This window comes from Fusarium proliferatum (assembly GCF_900067095.1).
Source record: "Fusarium proliferatum ET1 genome assembly, contig: FPRO_scaffold003, whole genome shotgun sequence".
Lineage (NCBI taxonomy): Eukaryota > Fungi > Ascomycota > Sordariomycetes > Hypocreales > Nectriaceae > Fusarium > Fusarium proliferatum.
Genome location: NW_022194792.1, coordinates 1,150,953 through 1,170,918, shown reverse-complemented (window position 1 = coordinate 1,170,918; position 19,966 = coordinate 1,150,953). Strand labels below are relative to the sequence as shown.

General features: G+C 49.7%; 9 protein-coding genes across 9 annotated transcripts; 3 read left to right on the top strand and 6 right to left on the bottom strand.

Annotated features, from left to right (window-relative positions):
* Positions 1 to 119: 119 nt before the first annotated feature.
* FPRO_06730 (putative endoglucanase type F) lies at positions 120 to 1,381 on the bottom strand (the record flags this gene model as incomplete). Its single annotated transcript, XM_031228324.1, has 3 exons — positions 120 to 874; positions 925 to 1,251; positions 1,309 to 1,381. The coding sequence occupies 3 exons, from the start codon at positions 1,379 to 1,381 to the stop codon at positions 120 to 122; spliced, it is 1,155 nt and encodes a 384-aa protein (XP_031078672.1).
* Positions 1,382 to 3,114: 1,733 nt separating this feature from the next.
* FPRO_06731 (uncharacterized protein) lies at positions 3,115 to 4,581 on the bottom strand (the record flags this gene model as incomplete). Its single annotated transcript, XM_031228323.1, has 1 exon — positions 3,115 to 4,581. The coding sequence occupies one exon, from the start codon at positions 4,579 to 4,581 to the stop codon at positions 3,115 to 3,117; it is 1,467 nt and encodes a 488-aa protein (XP_031078671.1).
* Positions 4,582 to 5,286: 705 nt separating this feature from the next.
* Positions 5,287 to 6,435, bottom strand: FPRO_06732 (uncharacterized protein; the record flags this gene model as incomplete). The annotated part of the gene is made up of 1 exon (XM_031228322.1): positions 5,287 to 6,435. The coding sequence occupies one exon, from the start codon at positions 6,433 to 6,435 to the stop codon at positions 5,287 to 5,289; it is 1,149 nt and encodes a 382-aa protein (XP_031078670.1).
* A 416-nt stretch (positions 6,436 to 6,851) lies between these two features.
* FPRO_06733 (uncharacterized protein) lies at positions 6,852 to 7,928 on the bottom strand (the record flags this gene model as incomplete). The annotated part of the gene is made up of 1 exon (XM_031228321.1): positions 6,852 to 7,928. One exon carries the CDS (start codon positions 7,926 to 7,928, stop codon positions 6,852 to 6,854), a length of 1,077 nt encoding a protein of 358 aa, XP_031078669.1.
* Positions 7,929 to 8,555: 627 nt separating this feature from the next.
* Positions 8,556 to 10,411, top strand: FPRO_06734 (uncharacterized protein; the record flags this gene model as incomplete). The annotated part of the gene is made up of 4 exons (XM_031228320.1): positions 8,556 to 8,615; positions 8,681 to 9,280; positions 9,328 to 9,462; positions 9,515 to 10,411. 4 exons carry the CDS (start codon positions 8,556 to 8,558, stop codon positions 10,409 to 10,411), a joined length of 1,692 nt encoding a protein of 563 aa, XP_031078668.1.
* Positions 10,412 to 10,538: 127 nt separating this feature from the next.
* Positions 10,539 to 11,780, bottom strand: FPRO_06735 (uncharacterized protein; the record flags this gene model as incomplete). The annotated part of the gene is made up of 2 exons (XM_031228319.1): positions 10,539 to 11,337; positions 11,392 to 11,780. The coding sequence occupies 2 exons, from the start codon at positions 11,778 to 11,780 to the stop codon at positions 10,539 to 10,541; spliced, it is 1,188 nt and encodes a 395-aa protein (XP_031078667.1).
* A 763-nt stretch (positions 11,781 to 12,543) lies between these two features.
* FPRO_06736 (uncharacterized protein) lies at positions 12,544 to 14,276 on the top strand (the record flags this gene model as incomplete). Its single annotated transcript, XM_031228318.1, has 3 exons — positions 12,544 to 12,765; positions 12,826 to 13,619; positions 13,670 to 14,276. 3 exons carry the CDS (start codon positions 12,544 to 12,546, stop codon positions 14,274 to 14,276), a joined length of 1,623 nt encoding a protein of 540 aa, XP_031078666.1.
* A 356-nt stretch (positions 14,277 to 14,632) lies between these two features.
* FPRO_06737 (uncharacterized protein) lies at positions 14,633 to 16,603 on the bottom strand (the record flags this gene model as incomplete). The annotated part of the gene is made up of 1 exon (XM_031228316.1): positions 14,633 to 16,603. One exon carries the CDS (start codon positions 16,601 to 16,603, stop codon positions 14,633 to 14,635), a length of 1,971 nt encoding a protein of 656 aa, XP_031078665.1.
* A 1,287-nt stretch (positions 16,604 to 17,890) lies between these two features.
* FPRO_06738 (uncharacterized protein) lies at positions 17,891 to 19,076 on the top strand (the record flags this gene model as incomplete). The annotated part of the gene is made up of 2 exons (XM_031228315.1): positions 17,891 to 18,113; positions 18,163 to 19,076. The coding sequence occupies 2 exons, from the start codon at positions 17,891 to 17,893 to the stop codon at positions 19,074 to 19,076; spliced, it is 1,137 nt and encodes a 378-aa protein (XP_031078664.1).
* Between the last annotated feature and the right edge of the window lie 890 nt (positions 19,077 to 19,966).

Here is a 19,966-nt window from a genome sequence, read left to right as displayed (position 1 = left end):
TGTACATGAGAAATAGATATATACAATTGAACCATTTCCTTGAGCTTCATTCTGCCACTAACGCGTTATCTAACTAGGACATTTCGTTGTATGATCCAGCAACATACATCAAAAATAGCTTACAGAGCGTTGACCAAAGCGTTGAATGCAGCCTTGGGCTGGTAGTTGCTGTCAAACAGGAGAGGGTTGTCACCAGGGCGCCACGAGTCCTTGTCGGAAACACCCCAGACGGTGATGCCGACACACTTGGAAACGGCAAGGCAACCGTTCATGACAGTGAGGAAGTCATTAGCACTGGCACCGGCAATATCAAGCTCAGTGATAGCAATCTCCTTGACGTTTGAGGCAGCAAGGGCCTTGAGAGCATTAGGGACGCCAGAAGCTGGGTTCCAGCCACCAGGAGCAGCAAGATGGCCCTGAGAACCAATGCCATCGATGGGAATGCCAGCAGCCAACCACTTGTTGACGTGAGCGACCATGCCGTTGGTCACCTTAGCGTAGTTAGCAATGTCGAGGTTATAGTCGTTGATGTAGAGCTTGGCGTTGGGATCAGCGGCGCGGGCAGCGCGGAAAGCAATTCCAACAAAGTCCTCACCGAGAACTCGGCTGAAGACACTGTCGCGAAGGTTACCGTCCTCAGCGAAGATCTCGTTGACAACATCCCACTGGAGGATCTTCCCCTTGTAGCGGGTGACCATGGTCGTAACGTGGTTCTGAATGACCGAGGTGAGGGTGGAGCGGTCGTTGATGTTCTGAACCCACTGAGGCAGCTGGGAGTGCCAGAGGAGAGTGTGGCCACGGATGAGCTTGTTGTTCGCAATGGCGAAGTCAACGACCTTATCGGCATTGGTGAAGGTAAAGGAGTTTCGAGAAGCTATTCATCATCAGATCTACATTTTTTCTTTTTGGTGAATGGAACCTTACGCTCAATGGCATCCCACTTCATGCTGTTCTCACACGTCACTTGGCCAAACTGGGCCTTGACAATGTTGATCAAGGCAGTGTTGCTCAGGTGGTAGTGGTCGATCTCAGTACCGAAGTACTGCTTACCCTTGGCCTTGAACTTGGCGTCGAGACCAGTGCCGCCAGTGCCACCAGTAGGTTGAGGAGTGCCACCGCCCTGAGTAGTTGACGAAGGCTGGGGCTCAGATCCTCCAGATCCGGGAACGCACTGATAGTACCAGTCGTTGATCTTCTGACACGTAAGGCCACTTTGGCAAGTTGTAGGACCGGTCCAACCATTGCCACCGCCTATGAGAGGTTTTAGCTATCGAGCATCGACTCTTCTTCTGAGCTGCTGTGACGTACACTGTCCCCAAACGGGAGACTGGGCTAGGGCGGACGCAGGAGCGAGAGCGAGGAGAAGTGAAAGGGTATGCATCTTGACTAATCTCAGTGAGCTGATGCTTCGAAGCAGTAGATACTATCTGAAGATATCGATCGCAACGTCAAAGGGTGACTCCCATCCTTATATATAGCTTTAATATAGCATCCTATATGGCACATTCGCCCCCGGCTCTATATAATCGTGAATCCTGACCAATCCGATCGACTCATCGTGTTTTGCCGGGAAATTGGCATGTCTGGGGTTATAGAGCCTTATGTGCGGAGAACCAAGCTCCGAAGGAGGCCCATTGAGGAAATGTCGGAGCATCACCAAGTTTGTCGTCAACGCCCCAAACAGAAAGCTGCGATGGTGTCCCCCGCAAATATGGGTCGCCGTTTCATTGTGCAGCGGATAATATTGTTCTCAGATCGAGACCTACTACGAATGGGGTAGGGTTTCTTAATGCGTGCTGATATTACGTCCCTTTCTGGGACTAGATGCCAAGCTGGTGGCTGTAACACCAAAACTGTTATTCAGAGGTCTGCGGGGAATGGATCTCGAATTTAGCCGATCACCGAACGTCTTCCCCTATTGTTTGAAGCTTTGCTAAATTTGACGTGTATTGGCAATATTATAGCATGATCCGATTAGCGAGCATGGCAAGGACTCCCGATATTCCGAATCATTTAATCTGCCTATACCTAGCTCAAGCTAGCCACGTACCGGAGTACGGATACACTTACCGAGTAAGTCATTGTAGACGATAGAGTCGATATGTATGCGACGACTGTCTCTCTGAGAATTTATACCTGTCCAGGCGAGCACCTTAGATCGAGGGGAGTTAAGCTTACTTGGTTAACTCTCGCTGTGGATGATCGTAAAGCTGTCCAACGCAGACCAATACACTTTCTTACCGATTCTTCAAGCGTCAACGAAGTGCCATGTCTCTTGCCGAGCCTGCCCAGAGATGGGTTAGGTTGCATCCAACTCCAACGCAGGATGCGGAGGATGCTATTTGTGAACCGATTTGGCAAAATTGGATCAGCCCGTCCGGCTAATCACCGACAACCCTTAGAAATCTGACATCCACGTGGTGGCATGACTGCTGAGATCTAGGCGCTCCTATGGATTGAAGCCAAGAGCTGGACTTTCCATGCGCGCAACTTGGAATGCACTGAGGGTCGCAAAGGAGGGTGTACATGAACGGTGATCTTTCCCTGTCAGCTTTCCTTGAGGCGAAGCTGTGTGCTTGTGATTAGACTGCCTGGTCGATGGTAAGTCACTGAACTTAATGAACTTATTGGTTTATAGACGATGTGACTCAGAGCCTGGATAATGCTATTCATAAGTTAGATGATGTTGTTCATAACTTGGACTGGGAATCATAAAGAGCTACGCTAAGATAATGGAAGTAGATTAGCAACTTGAGAGTAACTATAGTTTTTCTATATAGTCGCAGTTGAAGGGCTCCATGCACCCATGTATATGATCTGATGTTGAAATGCTTACATACTCTTCCGTCTCCGCTTCAGATGTCCACGACTAACTTCCCGCTGACTCAGACATGTACCAGTTCACACTGACCCTAGCGATGGAACCATAAGCATGAACCGTGTAATGCGACTGGTTAGGATCTCTTCTAATTGCTTACAGGCGTGGAACGGTAACATTAGATCTGTTACTACGGTAGCGTGAGACATCACGGTGAATCTGGTGCAAAGCAACGAAAACAAGTTGGTATTTACTAACGAAAAACGAAAGGCTATTCTTGATACATAAGACTATGATCACAGGTACTCCAACCCCGTAGAGATATCTCCCCATCTCGCGCCAGCCATATCCGCAAAGTAATTCGACTTGGGACTCCACAAACCCGTGCCGCCCTTGGGGAACACAGAGCTAGCAGTCTTGAGATATGTCGATGACAGGCTCATCATTGGCTTCACTGGCATACCACTTGAGGAAGAAAGACGTGGGACCACAACGCTAGTCTTGCTCTGTGTCATCTTCTTCAGAATGCGCACAAACAGTCTCGCGCTGACATCGGCACCAAGTGTCCACGATGCATTCTCGTAGCCGAACATGAAAAGCAGGTTTGGTACATCCTGGAGCATCACGGTCTTCCATGCGAACTTGTCGGCAACGTTGAAGGGAACGTCGTCGACGCTGAACTTGATACCTCCACCGAAACGAACCTTCAGACCAGTTGCTGTGACGATGAGGTCGGGATGTAATGAAGCTCCAGACTCAAGCTCAATACTCTTCTCGGTGATAGTCTTGATCTTATCCGTCACGACATTTGCTTTACCCGAGCGAATAGCCGCGAAGAAATCACCGTCCTGACTGGCGCAGAATCGTTGCTCCCAGGGGTTATATCGAGGCTTGAAGTGAGGGTCCCAGCTGACATCGGGAGGAAGATTCTTGATGGTGACATACTTGATGAGCTTCTTGGCCAGACCTGGGCACGACTTGCAAAACACGTTGGTAAGATAGCTTCGGACCAGCCAGAGGAGTCTGTTGAGGAATAGAGCGATGCTGGCGGGGAAAACAGTCAAGAGCAGACGTGTGAAGAAGCTGCTTGATGGGAGAGGGAAGATGTAGCCTGGACTTCTCTGCAACATGGTCACACGCTTGGCTTTGTCGGACATGGATGGAAGGATCGTGACGGCTGTAGCTCCACTGCCAATGATGACGACCTCCTTGTTGGTGTAATCGTAGTCCTCGGGCCAGAATTGAGGGTGGATGACCTTGCCCTTGAACTTCTCAATTCCAGGAATCACAGTCTGAAGAGGGGTCTGGTAATCATAGTAGCCAGTACCGAGGAGTAGAAATCGGCTGCGGAAGGTAACAGGCTTCTCATCACCAGGTCGCGTAACCTGAAGCTGCCATCGCCTCTCCTTAGAAGACCAGTTGGCTTCTGAAACGGAGTGCTTGTAGCAAATATGGTGGTCGATACCAGTCGAGCGTGCCGACTCGATCATGTAGTCCTTGATCTTGTCACCTGGTGCTAGCGACTGGTCATGCTTCCAGGGACTCCATGGGAAGCCAAAGGTGAAGATATCAGAGTCGGATCGAATGCCGGGATACTTGAAGAGATCCCATGTACCGCCGATGGAGTCGCGGCCTTCGAGGATGGCGTAGGTCAAGTCTGAGGGACCTTCTGTTTGGAGACGGTAGGCGGCGTTGATGCCGGAGATGCCAGCGCCGATGATGATAACATCAAAGGTGTTGGGTTCTTCTGATTGTGGTGCCATGTTGATGAGTGTTGTCTGAGTAGTTTGTGTTGTAGATGATGCTGTCCACAGTGGACGTTGAAGACCTATTTTGTACAAAGACGACAATGAAGGAGTCTGAGTGATTGGCACTCCGTTGGATCAATAAACAGTCCGCGGGCAGACGAAAGATAGCAAGCCTCGGTACTTTAGCAATAGCAATCAGGGTCTCGCGTCACAGCTCCTCGAATGAGTAGCTAAGTTCTGGTTAAGCTTCCGAGTCCGACAGGCGACAATATGAACCCATCCTTCCGCCCCCGCGGGACCCGTCTCCGATAAAGACACAAATCTTTCATGACAACTAACTAGAGGAATAACGTCATGCTTGGGCTTTGACTGGGGGGCGAGCCAAAGTGTTGATCGCAAGCTAAACTCCATACAGAAATTTCGCGTTGAGGGTTCTCAAGATTGTGGGGTAGCCTCGGCCTGCCCCCCAGTGATCGTCTTCATGGGGGGGAGACGCCAAAACTACTACCGAGAGAATCACGCGACGGACCAGACAAGACTTGTCAAATCTGCAGAGCTGATCATCTTGGCTCCGAAGAGGGGTAGATCACTGAAACAAATGACGAAATGTTTCGAGGTTCATTAGGAATTTACATGTGAAATTTGTTGAGCTATGTAGATCTTGTAGAAACTTCGATATCATTCCGCCTCTGGCCCGCGCCCTCCATCACGAAAAAGAGATTATGCATAGCTTCGTAGATTCAACCCCGCACGATGATTCAAGAAGCGCCTCGCATGCTCAGCTGCCTTCTCTGCCTCGGCTGCAAAGTCAATCCTGTCGCCGAGCAGGATAATGTCATGAGGGCAACCTTCCGAGATGTCCAGGTACATTGGCCAGCCATTCTTCTTGTAGCGTGCGACAAAGTTGGTGATGTCGTCGCATAGAACTTCGCCGCCGCCGGCGTTGACGTAGACTGGGAAAGGCTTCTCAATCTGGAAGGGATGGCGTAGAGGGGACAGGTATGGACTGGCTGGGTCAATTGCGCCAAAGCCAGAGACTGTCGTTGCGCCCCAGCGCGCAAAGTGCATGTTGAGATAATCCGTCTTGTAGTTGGGTGACTGAGTCGCATCTTGTTCCAAAGCGCCAGCGACATCCGTCCAAGGTGACCAGAGAGCCATTGCGCGTGGGAATGGGACCTCGTCAATCTGACCGTACTCATGAATGTAGCGGACCAAGGCGAGAGCCAAGTTCGCGCCAGCTGAGTCGCCTGAGAAGATGATCTGGTCGGCAGGAATGCCTCGTGTCTTGATGAGATGAAGATATGCTGTAAGTGCATCCTGAAGAGGAGCGGGAAACTGCCCATTCTTGCTGCTAGACAGTCGGTAGTTGGGCGAGCAGACATGCGTAGCACCCATATGCTTAATGAGAGTCTTGGCTGTGAAGCCAGTATCTTCATCACGACCATTGCCAATCACAAAACCGCCGCCATGAAAGTGCAAGACGACCACCATCCCAGGGTGAACGATGCCAGCAGGCGGTGGTCGTGCTGGCGTCCATGTCATGCCCAATTGCGCAGGCTGAACCGTGTAATCCGTGCAAATTCCTCTGTATAATTTTGGCGATCGTGGAGCGACGACTTCGAACCGGTTCTTCTCTTTGCCTTGGTCAAACCTCATTTTGTCGCCTGATTTGGTGAGAGACCAGTAGAGCAGCAAGAGCCGGACAACGCGGACACGGACAGCTTGGTTCAGCGTCCATTTTCTGTTGGGACGAAACCATGGGACGAGACAGAGAGAAATGTCGAATAAAAAGCGCGAAAGAAGCCATGGTGTGATGATAAATGCGTAGGTATAGCCAAATGCTGTTTTGAGTGTGCTTAATACTGCCATGGTGGATGAATCGGTCGTGTAAGTTGCTGAGACTGTTGGTGATTATTAACGTGGAGGAAAAGCGGTAGAGCGACGCCGCGGGACCCGGGGTCTTTAAGTAATTCACCTGCCTCGGCCACCGAACTTGCAGTATATTCCTGGTCAACAAGAGAGTTTCAATTGACAGTTTACTGATCAATGCCATTTTTTATTGCATGCAATTAGTATTTGTGGTGTGGTGCTGCGTCGTTTTCACTGTTCAAAATGCTGGCATGGTGCCTGAATGAGTTCTGTTCAGTAGGAGTATGACGGTCGCATTTACTTGTGAGTGAGTCTATAAAAGTACAGAACAGCTTTTAAGCTCGTCCTAAGTTGACGGGTATGGTCAAACTACCTATGACCCTTCTAGATACAGTCGCCACCCATTTTTTTTGTTCTTAATTGCCAGCTGTCTTGCCAACAGCATCGCGAACAAGCTCTTGCAACCAAGTTGGCCATCCTCTAATGCCAGAAATGACATCCACGGACTTGGGAACAATTAATTGACCACCTCGTCGGCTCTTAATCTGAGCGACAACCTCCTTGGCGATATCATCAGCAGTCAAGAGACGAACACCGCCACGCTCCAAGCGATCCACGAAGCCCTCGACAAGAGGTGTTCGGACAAAGTTGGGATGAACCACTGTTGTCAAGACATTGGGAGCCTTGTAGAAATGCTTGATCTCACTGGCTAGCGACTCGTGGAAAGCTAGTGCGCCAGCCTTTGTAGCAGAGTAGTCGGCTCCTGTGGCGAGGGCGACAAAGGATGCGATACTGGCGACAGTGATGACATGGCCCTTGTTCAACTGGATCATGCGCGGGAGAAATTGTTGAGTGGTGTACCACAAAGCCATGAGGTTAACACCCATGATCTTGCGCAGGAATGACTCTGGCATCTTAAGAATGGGCATGGGGGAAGTGATACCAGCGTTGTTGATGAGGATTGATGGGTGGCCGAGTTCTTTGCGCACTGCGTCGGCAGCTTCAGCGACAGACTCGGTTGTAGTAACATCGCATCGATAAAAATGAACGCGCGAGTTTGTCTGAAGTTGCTTTGGCAAATCTTGAACATCGAAGACAGCGACACGGATTCCCATGGCGGAAAGTTTCTCAACAATGCTCAGGCCAATGCCGCTGGAGCCACCAGTTACAACAGCGATCTCATTCTTCCAGTCCCAACCAGAAGCAGCTGTCATTCGCCATGAATTATGAGCCATGGTATTGAGGAACCGGTTGATGGTTCGAACGATGCCCAAGCTGAGCCATACGTATAGAACCTTCTTGACAATCGTGAGCTCCAGGGTATGTGAAGCATGCTCTGGGAGCTTGGCGGCAATTGAGGCGAGGGCATTGCTCACGGCGTCGGGTGCAAAAGTTGCAGCGGCGAGCAATGAACCGGAGATAAGTGGCGATAGAAGGAAGTTGCTCGCATTAGAAGCGTACGCAATAACGGGAGAGTAGAGCAGAGAAGACATGATGATTTGCACAGGGAAGAATGATGATTGAGTTGGGTCTGTGAGTCTGAGCCGAATTACTCGATTGCACATGCAAGCAAAGCTGCCACTAAATACATCTTATACAAACTAATTAAGCTCCAACGTCTTTCTCTAGCTCCATCGTCAATATCACGAGTTGGCAAAGAATGAAGCCGATCACGATGCTGTTGAAGCCGAGGCTAGATTCGCTCGACCAACGACAACTCTTGCAATCGCAAGCTTAACCAGAACAAGCCACAACGACGATCTTTTCCCTTCTCTCCACTGATTCCACTCTCTCAACGGCACTTGACCTCTGTCGCGTCCCCCTTCGCCCCTGTCATCAACCACTAAACATGGACCTTAAACCCTGTTTCCAGCTCGTTAGCCCAGGTCTCTTGCGGGGTCTACCTCTCTGAACCGAGACACCAATACGTCCGTGCCATGACAAGAAACACGCTGCCCGCCCTGAGTCTGCGTTGGCTATCTTCTTGTCTCCATTCTTCCCGCGGGCTCCGTAATTTCGTAATCGCAATTTGTTGCCCTTCCCCAGACTCTCCATCCCGTACAATCAGCTCACCCACGTTTGCGTGCTCTATCAGGATCTACTTCCTATCTTAGCCAAAGATGGTATTCCCAGGTCGCTTTAGCTCAGGTTGTCTGCGGTGTCGCCAGCGAAAGGTCAAGGTGAGTAATGCTTTCGTTCTGATTGAGCGATATCTGTTCTGTTCTAATCTGTTATCTCTGCGCAGTGCGACGAGGGGAAGCCGACGTGTCGACGATGCTACAACTACGGGAAGCCATGCCTTGGATATACCGACGAGTTTCATTTTAGGCACTCTGCGCCAAAGGGGAGATCGCAAAGTACTTCTTCCAGCACCTCGCGCGCGTCAAAGGCGCCAAGTATAGCCAGTGCCAGCACAGCGAGTCCCCCGCAAGATGAGAAACCGCCCGAAAAGGAGCCTCCGAAGCCCAAAACACGGCCGTTGGAGGCGCCCATTCGACGGAGATCTGTAGCCATGGTTCGACACCCAACCCAATCATACGATAACATGTCGCTCTGCTATTTCGTGCGTCGCTTTGTGTCGCCCGATGACGACGATGGATTTCCCGGCCATTTCAGCTTCCTACCGAGCTTGTTCGATCACTACAAGGATGGCCTCGTCGAAACAGCGACATTGAGCGTTGCCCAATTGGCTGCGTACAACCATTTGGGCAATGAAGAACTTCGGACACGGTCTTTGAGAAATTATGGACGTGTTATCAAGGGCTTGCAGCAGACTATCCAGTCTGACGACCAGGCGATGGACGACAAAGTCATCGCTACCATTCTGCTTCTGTGCACGTACAAGGTAAGTCTCACGGGACATCAATTACTTCACTTCTGACTCGATGATAGGACTTTAGTGGTGAAGGATTAGGTGATCCGAATGAGCATGCTTCAGGGCTATTTTACCTGCTGGAGAAACGAGGGCCAAGTCAGATTGGCACACGAAGAGGAGCCGAACTCTTCTTGCTTGCTCTGCTGCGACTGGTAAGTCACGCGACAAGACAATCACATGCCATGGCACTGACTCAAATGATAGCAAATCTATTCATTCTTGCATGGCGATGATGCATACACCGACCCCGGCGCCATCGCCACCGTCATCGGCATCTTCGATCCTCTTCTTCGAGCATTGTCCATGATGGGACGGACCCTGTCGCTTCGCCATCGTCTGTGCCGACTTATGCAACCAGATCCATATCAGCCACAGGGTGCCAGCCCCTCAACAGCCTCACAGAGTAGTACCGGCACAGAAGACGAGAGGATCCTGATCCAGGAATGCTTCGACATGCTCGATGCCTTTGGCTCCTGGGATATCGAAGCAGCAGAGTACTGGCAAATGACCTTCGAGGGTCGCGGCGTTCCAACGACCCTTGGTGAGATGAGCGCTGGTAAGATGCACTACGACGCGGAGACAGCCTGCATCATCATCCTCGTCCGATCAGCTCGTCTCATCCTACTTCAGACCATGCTTCTCTACCAGACTACATTGATACCAACGGAGGATGACGATGGGTATAGTTACAATTCATGGGCAGAAACCGTCCCCTTCCTTGAATCCGATGTCCGCAAAACCGTCGATGACATGCTCGCCGCCGTGCCGTACGCCCTGGGCGATATCGACCCGAGCGGCATGCCAGCGACCATGCTCCACGACGGTGCAGCGGCCATCATCATTGTTCACTCGATTAGACTTGTCACACACTGTGTTTACACTACGCCTGAACAGACTGAAAGGGCAGCTTGTATCCTTGCTAGATTGAACTCCGCTATAGGAATCAGGTCAGCTGTCGGATTTATCCCTGGTGCTGACAACTACGGGGTACAACCTTTTGCGGCTCTTTCGCCGCCTCCTATGTTAATGTCACCGGGGCCTATGGACTGCACCGAAGAGAATTTTGTTTCGCCTGGTACCTCGGGCTTGCTTTCATCTTGATACCAGCATTTGCACACGATTTAGGCCTGTATTAATACGTACATGGATAGTTGTCTTTCGTTCTCAAATTGGAAACCCTTACCGTATTGTCCCAAATGACCTGATCTCCTCGTGACTCATATCCGACTTATTCGATCTTTAGTGACGAGCTGAAGAGCTCCATACGGTCCAGCACCATGGCATCTCTTTCCCAAAGATGCCGTAACGCTGGGTAGATTGGTCCACCCAGAATCGTCCACCAAATCGTGTTGAAGCAGATGACGACTCGACTGGGGGCTCTTTGAGCCGTGTAGAGTTGGTAGCCGGTCCAGATGGCCATCGCTAGGCACGTGCAGTATACATCCCATCGCAGGAACGAGACTACAATCTCCCTCGATTGCATCGCAGAAACGGGCGGGTTAAGCAAAGCCAGAGTCGGAGGGCTCGTCAACGATGTGAGGGCTAGAATGTGATGTCCGGAAACATTGTCTGTGAGGTCCATGGAAGAAGCGAGGATTGTCCCAAATACACCTAAGTGTACTGCAACTGTCAGAGCTGTGATGAAGCGATATGCGCGATTCATAGCTTTTCTGCAGGCTCTCGGGTCGATATGGGCAGTATTGTTGGCCTTGCCCCGACGAGACCAACAGACCAAGCGGGATACACGCTGTATGGCAGTCTGGTACAACGGAAAAGGTTGCCAAAGAGCCACAGCGATAAACTTGGCTTCCCTTGAGACATTGAAGACCAGCGGCAAGCACAGACCAATGGTAGGCACAATGTAAGATATAATTGTCGATATCGGGAGGAGGCTCAGGTCGCACGGGTCGGCCAGTAGATATGCTTGTTGGGGGATCGTTGGTGAGAGGAGCAGTTGTAGAGTGAGATATATCGGAGCGATGATTGTTATCGTGACGGATTGAAAGACGATACCGAATGTTCCGGTCCTGTATACCGAGTTAGCATGAAACTCGCACTCAGGCATCGTGTTCTTGTCTTACCAGCTCAGAATGGTTCCACGGTTGCCAAATCTCAGTCCCTCAAGAGCTATGAGATACCAAGCACCACAGAACTGCGCGGCCAAGTACACAAAGGCCAGAAGAGCCTCAAGGTCCATGCCCTTACTATCAGGATGCTTCTTCAGCCCTTGAGCGAAGAACTCCAAGAGCAGCATCACCGGCTCATCAACTGCCTGGTAGCCTGTGAGTTTCCGAGAGATCGAGTCTGACATGTCCAAAGGACATAACGAGCTTCCGTCGGGCGACTTTGCATTTGTGATGCAGTCCCGAACAGCGTCAAAGAAGCCGTGACGGTAGGAAGTTCCCATGCTAGCATAGCCTCCTAAGAGGGCACAGCTTAGAATGAGGCAAACGATAGACTTCGATGCCATTGGAAAGGTTGCTTGTGAAGATGTGATGGCGATATTGCAGAATCTGATAAGTCTGCTCAACTCAACAACAAGTCAACAAAACTGAAGCGTCTCGAACCTCAAACATGTTGGTCTTTTCAAGCTTCATCTTTCCTCTCATCTCTGAACCGAAAGGAAGTCCCGTTCATGCTTCAGCTGTAAAATGTTGGGAGATCCCCATCTAGTTTCGGCCTAGGTTGCGAAAACTCCTCTTGTTTCGACGATGGTGTTGAAGGGAAAACAGAACTCCTCGCACATGTGAAGGGAACCTGATCGACAATAACATGATTTAGAACCGTCCGCGGAGCCCTTCTCCACGTGCTGCTAATTACGAACCCGTCTCTTGGGCTTGATGCATCTTAGAAGTTATAAGCGAGCTGCTTGCTTGATCCAGTTAGATCTTGTTGGTGGCTCGCATGCTAAACCCAATCAGGTTGTTTTTGCGATATTGATCATCGACGGTGGATTCCTACTGGCTATTGCAGAGTGGCATCTATGTACGCTAGTCACCAGAGGCACATGAGCGCCTTCAGTTGATGGCTTCAATGAAGATAATCATGCCATGGAAATGGTTGGGTTTCGGGGAATTTCATATGAGATTCTTATCCAACCTTTAGGTCTTAGTTTTATATGCCACGTTTAAATCATCAGCTTACTATTATTGAGGTCTACTCCGTACTTATCCTTAAATGAGTCCCGCAGAGGCTAGGTTCTGAATTACACAAGTTTTGCAGCTTTTTTCAACATGGCTGTCGTCTCCAAGCTACTGGGCTTTCCCAGCCTGACGTTAGCCGCTGTCATCGAGTCTTTCGTCGCAATTAAAGTCTTTCCAGATTATTACGATTCAAAGAGTCACTTGGCTGCGGTATTCACTATATTGCTCGTCAATTATGCGTTCGGAATCGTTTTCTGGGGGTTTCTGTACCCAGTCTTCTTCAGTCCCCTCAGACATATTCCTGGTCCAAGAGTGCGTTCATCTCTCTCTCCAGTTTGTCCCCTACACAGTCTCACATGAATCTTACAACAGGAATATTTGAGCGCCGCTCATCGATCTATCGCTGTCAAGGACAGACCATCCGGCGATCTATTCGTAGATATAGCGAATCGATATCCCGGTGAAGACCTACTTACTCTCAACTCATTCAGAACTCACATCCTTGTGACGAACCCTCTACTTCTAGCTGACCTTCTCGTTCACAACTGTTACGACTTCACCAAACCGAAGAGAATCAGCGCCTTCCTACGACATATTCTCGGCGATGGTCTCATCATCGTTGAAGGCGAGCCTCACAAGTTTCTACGCAAGAACTCAACACCAGTCTTCCATTTCCGACACATTAAGGAGCTGTACCCCATGATGTGGGAGAAGAGCCAGTCGCTGGCTCGGGCAATACAACAGGACATGACCACGTCGAGGTCATCAGTTGTCGAGCTCAACAGTTGGGCGAGCAAGGTCACACTCGACATCATTGGCATTGCTGGTCTGGGTCGCAGATTTGATGCCGTTGAGAAGAAGAAGGATCCGCTCGCGGACATCTACGAAGGCTTGCTCGAGCCGAGTCGAGAGAAGCTCATCTTTTCTGGCTTGGCACTGGCCGTTGGTTTGCCATTTGTTCGTCTCCTTCCTTGGAAGATGAACGAAGTCTTCAACTATCTGACCGGAACGTTGAATGAGCTTTGTTACCCCATGATCCAGGAAAAGAAGACAGCCATTCTCGAGAAGGGGGATGACCACTTCGATGTCTTGTCGCTTCTCATCAAGTCGGGCAACTTTTCGGATGAGGCTTTGAAAGACCAGCTTCTGACCTTCTTGGCAGCAGGGTAAGTGATGCATGGCCACCATCAATCAGGACATAGCTGATCTTGTATAGGCATGAGACTACCTCATCCGCGATAACCTGGGCGTGCTACTTACTCACCAAGCATCCAGAATACCAAGCCAAGCTCAGAGAGGAGGTCAGAAACGGTGTGCCAGAGGATCTAGCCACCAGCCCGACAGTCGACCTCGCTGGTATCCTCGAGCAGCTTCCCTACCTGAACGGCATCATGCACGAGACACTCCGACTCTACCCAACTGTTCCACTGACGATGCGCCAAGCCATCCGCGACACCCGTATTGGTGACCAGTTCATCCCTGAAGGCACAGATATTATGGTGTCAATTTGGTATATCAACCGATCAGAAGCTATTTGGGGCCCTGACGCGACAGAGTTCAGGCCTGAACGATGGATCACAGATGACGGGAAGCCAAATCAGAATGGCGGAGCCAGCAGCAACTACAACTTCCTCACCTTCTTGCATGGACCAAGAAGTTGCATCGGACAAGGGTTTGCCAAGGCAGAGTTGCGATGCTTGTTGGCTACTATGGTCAGGTCGTTTGAGTGGACGTTGTCTATGGATGATAAACTTGTGATGCCAAGGGGAGTGATTACGATCAAGCCAGAGAATGGCATGTATTTAGATTTGAAGGCTCTATGAGCTGCGTTCAGCAAAGACATTCACGAGACTAATGATGTCATGTAGTATAATTCTATCTTTTCTACTTCACGTTTGCGTGCCTCAGAAATATGATAAAAAGCCACCAAGCAGTAATGTTGCTACGCCTAAGGGATGCAAGAAACCTTAGGATCTTCATCCTAAGCAATGAAGATAGTTAGGCAATATAGCCTAAGCTTAGGGAATACTTTTCGAACTTTGTTTGGCATAATCATTTCAAGTCTCAAGTTTTCTAACTGCCCGTGGCCCTCCTTGGAATTCATGTATGACGAGCTCACAACGACGTCCAACACATCGTTGAGAGCCCAGTACCAGCAGTTATGGTCATTGGCAGCCTCTCATATTGAATTGTCTGTGAAGGTACGATTGAGCGACATCTCTGAGCTTGACAGGCTCTTGTCTCCAAGCGTAGTTGGCCAATGTTCTACATCTTCTGCCCAAGGCAACTGCTCCTCAATGCTCACATTCAAGTAATAAGTCGTATCCTGGGGAACACCCCGTCTCACTCTGAACACGAGGGACAGGTTCGCTGTGAGAGATATCGTGGTGGAGATGGTTTTCATGTCAATGTCGGTGAACTCAGCATCCATCATCTCATCTCGGTCTTGGTCACTTCCAACCATGCACCCAACTTGGATGCCATGAGGCCTTTCTATCATTCTAGTGTGTATCGTGAAAGTTGGAAGACCGCTATCTTCTGCAATTGGGCAAAACACGATGCTCGTTTCAGGTAGAGTATTGATGCGTCCATTGATACTCTCGATGATATGAGGATGGGACCGCAACTCGGGCATTAGTGTTACAGAGTTATCAGCAGTGTCAGCGTGTAGCTTGTAATAGCCATTATTGATAGGCAGTGAGCGGAACTGAAGTGGTGCACGGTGGCGGCTGGTCTGAGCAGAAGCGTATGTGCCGTTCGATGGCAAGTCTAATGGTACATAGGCCCTCACGAGAATGGTTTCCGGAGGATCAGCAGGTGGCCCTTTCTCCCTACTCTCAGAATCAAATTGTCTGAGAGTGTATTCTGATTCATCTGGAGCTCTTTCTTCTTCGCTTTTCAGTGTCAGTCGTAAAGGCATCAAGCGAACCTTGAACCAACGACATCTGTGTCCATTTTCGACCCTCTGATAAGCGCCAGATGCCAAACGCTTGATAGGGATGCCAATGTAGCCGTCTTTATTCCAACATCGTAGAACCGCAACCAAGCACATTATCTTGATCCCCTTTGCGTCTCGTCTTGCGGGCGTGATAACGAGTCCATGGTCCACTGCCCTTACGTTATTCGAGAACCGCAGTGTGCCGACAACATCGACCCGGTCGATATCTCCAAGTTGCTTAGGGTCAGCTGGTAGAGAGCAAAGCCGAACTATCACCGCCGAAAGACTGATATCCTGCTTGATCAAGTCGTATTGCGGCACGTGACTTCGGGAAATGTCTCGAGGCGCCCTTATGTCATGAGAGTCTCTGAAACAAGCCGGCGATGGAGCTAGTAACCCGAGAAATCGGAAACCTCTCGTTGATGCTCCCTCATTTGGGGAGTATCCGCAATCTTCGAGGGGTTCTGTGGACCAAGCGAATAAAGAGTCATCGTTTGTTGCCTTCATAATCTCGACCTGGAGCCGATAGAAAGCTTTGGGGCCTTCGCCGTAGATCAAGGGCATATTGACATCGAATAGACCCATGAGGGAGTAGGCGTGATCCTCTAATCTCGTGGTTTGCCGCATTGATGCCCAGGACATGATCCCAGCGATGCTAACATGTGACCAGGTTTGCTTCACCAAAGTAGCTACATCAATCTTGGTGACATCTGAGACAGTGGCGCTTAGACTGGCCTTGGTACCAATCTCACGCCAGTCGTCAGCGAGAAAGATCACTTCGTGCGGCGCAAGGAGCTCCTGGAGAGTCCATCCGCGTGTGAACCATCGACTCTTGCGGAATCTCGAGCCTGATAATCTTGGGTTCTCGGTGGAGCTGACATCATTCAGAAAGACATAGCACGCTGCAGACTTCCGATACCACTGGAACATTGAGTTAATCGCCTCTGATAGCTCTGCGCTAGACGTCTTGTCTATGCAACAGGTGTCGATCCAGCCGTACTCAAATCCCTCAGCTTTCGCCTTGGCACAAAAGTCAACGATCTTACTGTAGCCTTTTGACTCTTCTGGAAGAGGGCTCAGTCCACTCATTTGCTGTAGCGACACTTCCTCAGACGTCCATACGTGAGATAGGATTGCATATGTTGGTATTGAGGCTCCATGTTCCCCTGTGAAAGACTCTAACTCGAGAGTTTCGACGTTGATAAGTCGCATAGTTGACAAATATCTTAACGCGCTTCGCCGGCTCCGAAAATCGTGGGAGCTTCTAACAAGGAACTTCGGGGCATTTCTTATGTGTAACTTCAATAGAGGGCAGATCAGGCTGTGATTGGCAGCTCTGATCACCGGGCTGATCATGATAAGAGGGGATAAAGAGCTTTGTTTCTGGTTGCTGACGCTAACACAAAAAGTGAACTAAGGAGTTAGGCAATGTATCACGCTATCGAGGCTTCCTGGAAAAACAACTTGATCGAAGAGTCCGCTAAGCTTATGATGATTTACCTTGATATCTTCATCATTTAGGGAACAAACTCATCAAAGAGGCCCCTAAGCTTATAATGATTTGCCTCAATATTTCAATCTTCAGGCTATAGGTCCGAAGGGTCTCCCCTAGCACAAGTCACAGCTCCCGTCCAAGCTTCGGGCGCTGCCTACCCTGCAGCTATCCGCCATATCCACAACTGTTGTCGTCGTGTTTGGTGCTGTAGGTCAATCCAATCAACATTCAACAGGATTAATTAACGATGTAGCACTAAGATGAGCAACACTTGCCTCTGGCTGCCACCCTTTGCTGAATATGAGCTAGTCCAGGCGAATGATGTTCGAGGACTTCAGGTGTGATTGACGTCAAATTAGCTCCCTGCTTTGGGAAAACAGACATCTAATCAACATTTCCACAAAAGGCATAGTGCGTGCTGGGCACAGCACTAACAACCCGCTCACACTATCGTGGGATCGCACTCTATGCATCTGAATGGCTCGAGCATCACTGGCGGGTCCACGGCCCCGTTATATTAAATCAAACCGTCTTCGTCTTTAGGAGGATGCTCGCTGAGTTTCTCTCACTATTTCATCCCTCTTTGACCTCTAGTGCAGCTGACGAATCCTTTGACTGTCAGCACTTACTGTTGACTCAACAGATGACCTCGATTTGGCATGGTGTCTGAGTAAAGTTCCATAGCTGAGCTTATTCGAAATGGGTCGTCGTTTCAATCATGACGGTGAATTCCCAGTTAATATCGTGGTTTCCATGTTCTATTGGCTCTTGCTATACATAACCCTCATCCGTCTGGTCCGTTCGGCACCTAGGTATTGCTTTTGGCTTAACCCATTCAATTTACGAGTGAAGGTAGGGTAGATGTTTCGGATCTGAGATGCCGAGTCGAAACATATATAGACATGCGGTTACCAGTCTCAATAAAGATATCTCAAGTATCAAACTACTCACAGTTGCCTTCAGTTTTCACTTGTAACTCTCCTTTTGACACTCCAAAATTGACGATGAAGTTCATCAACGCGCTTCTTGTTACAGCCTCACTCACCCACGCCCATCCGAAGCCTCACAAGTCAGACCGGGCATTGTATTTCCTCGACAGCGACCCCCAGGGTGCCTCTGTTGTCTCAATCAGCATTGCCGAGGATGGCTCGTTCGGTCAGCCACGTAGGACCTCTACCGGTGGAAGGGGTCTTATCAGTAGCAACGTGAATGGCACTGTCACGATGGGTAAGTGAGACTATATCAGCCCCGACAAAGTCGCTGACAACAAGGCCAGATCCCCTGTTCTCTCAAGGTTCCATTGTCGTGAGCGGAAACCGCTTGTTCACCGTCAATGCCGGCTCCAACACTTTGGCCGCTTTCCATATCCCAAAGGAGAACCCAGCTCGCCCAGTTCTTCTCGGAGAGCCTGTCGATACTGTCGGCACAGTTCCCAACACAGTTGCCTATTCTCGCAAGAACAAGATTGCTTGCGTCGCCAATACTGGAACCAAGCCGGGCGTCCAGTGCTTCACGGTCTCGGACTGCGATGGCTTGAAGCCCCAGGGCAGTCTCAAGCCTCTTCCTGTCTTTGGCCAGACATCCCCTCCAACCGGACCTCCGAACACTGTTTCCAACATTCTCTTCAACCCTTCTGAGACGGCCCTGTTCGTCACCATCAAGGGCAACGGTATGGAGAATGGTTTCGTTTATGCTTACAAAGTCGAGGATGGCCGTGTGAGCGAGGAAGCCGTCAAGTCACAGCCCAATAACTTACCAGTTGCTTTTGGAATGAGCTTTATTTCAGACGCCTCAGCTGTTGTTTCCACGCCCGCTTATGGTGCAGCATTCGTGTCCATCACCCATGATCTCACTGTACTCACCAAGACCAATATCACTGTCCCAAAACAAATGGCCACTTGCTGGACCGCTACTTCCGCTGGCTCTAGTTCTGTCTATCTACTCGATGCTGCTGTTCCCGACGTCACTGCCCTCAACACAAAGAATATGGCTATCGGACGTACTCTCCCTGGATATACTGCTGGTAAGGGCAACTTCGATGCCATTATTAGTGGCTCCAAGCTCTATGTTCTGCAGGCTGCTCCAGCGATTGCTGTTTTTGACCTGCAGCATAATTCATATGATCCAAAAGTGATCGACCTGAGCGGGCTTGGAAACCGTGCCCCTTGGACTGGAATGGCTGTTTACTGAAAGATTTGATTCAGAAGACCCCGACGAGGATTGGGCCCACGGCATGTTCAGCATGGATTTCTGATTCATGGGAACTATCGCCTTCTGGCGGCGAATCTATTATTGGTTGTTCCCTACTTGTATTTACTTCAAATCTTCCGCTTGATCATAGAAGGGTACTGGGTCTGACTCGGATTGAGTCGGATCGCTGAGCTACTGACTAATAGATATTTCAGCTCAAAATATAGACAGAAACTCTTAACGTGCCCTTCCCAAAATAAGCTTGTGTCTCAAAAGAATTTCTGCATTAAGTATTGACTGGAACTCAACTTTCCCGTGTTTAAGCTCGGCCTTTGCTTCTTAGGAACCTTTGCTGCAAAGCACTTCATGGGCTCTAAAACAAGAAGACTTGTGGTAGATCTATCTTGAACACTAACAGAACTGGGGCGAAATTAACATATATTTTACTAGATTTAGTGAAACTTGGGGTATAGTTTTCTAGACACTCTGACGCAATGTTAGAAGCTTTCCAACTCCATGTGGACGGGCCATGGACTTGTATTGAACAACAAAACGACATTAGATGCTTGTGGGATTTTGTGGCTAGAAGATATCGAAAGGTCGGAGCTATGGCTGCTAGAAGCTTCCTCGATTAATCTACACAATGAAGGCAAAGTCCGACATGCAACTGCACCTCCATCATGTTCCAGCCCAACGGGGCCAATGCTCATGTCTGATAAGCCAAACAAGGCCCTAACATGTTTTACGACGCCTTGTTTCACAACGCCAAGTTTCAGCTTTCGGCTCATGCCAACGGTATTGCGTGAGCCAAGGATGTACGTATTTCCGTGGCAATGAGTGACAGCTCAGTCGCCTAATCGTCGCGGAACCGACATCTTCGGGGATCTAAC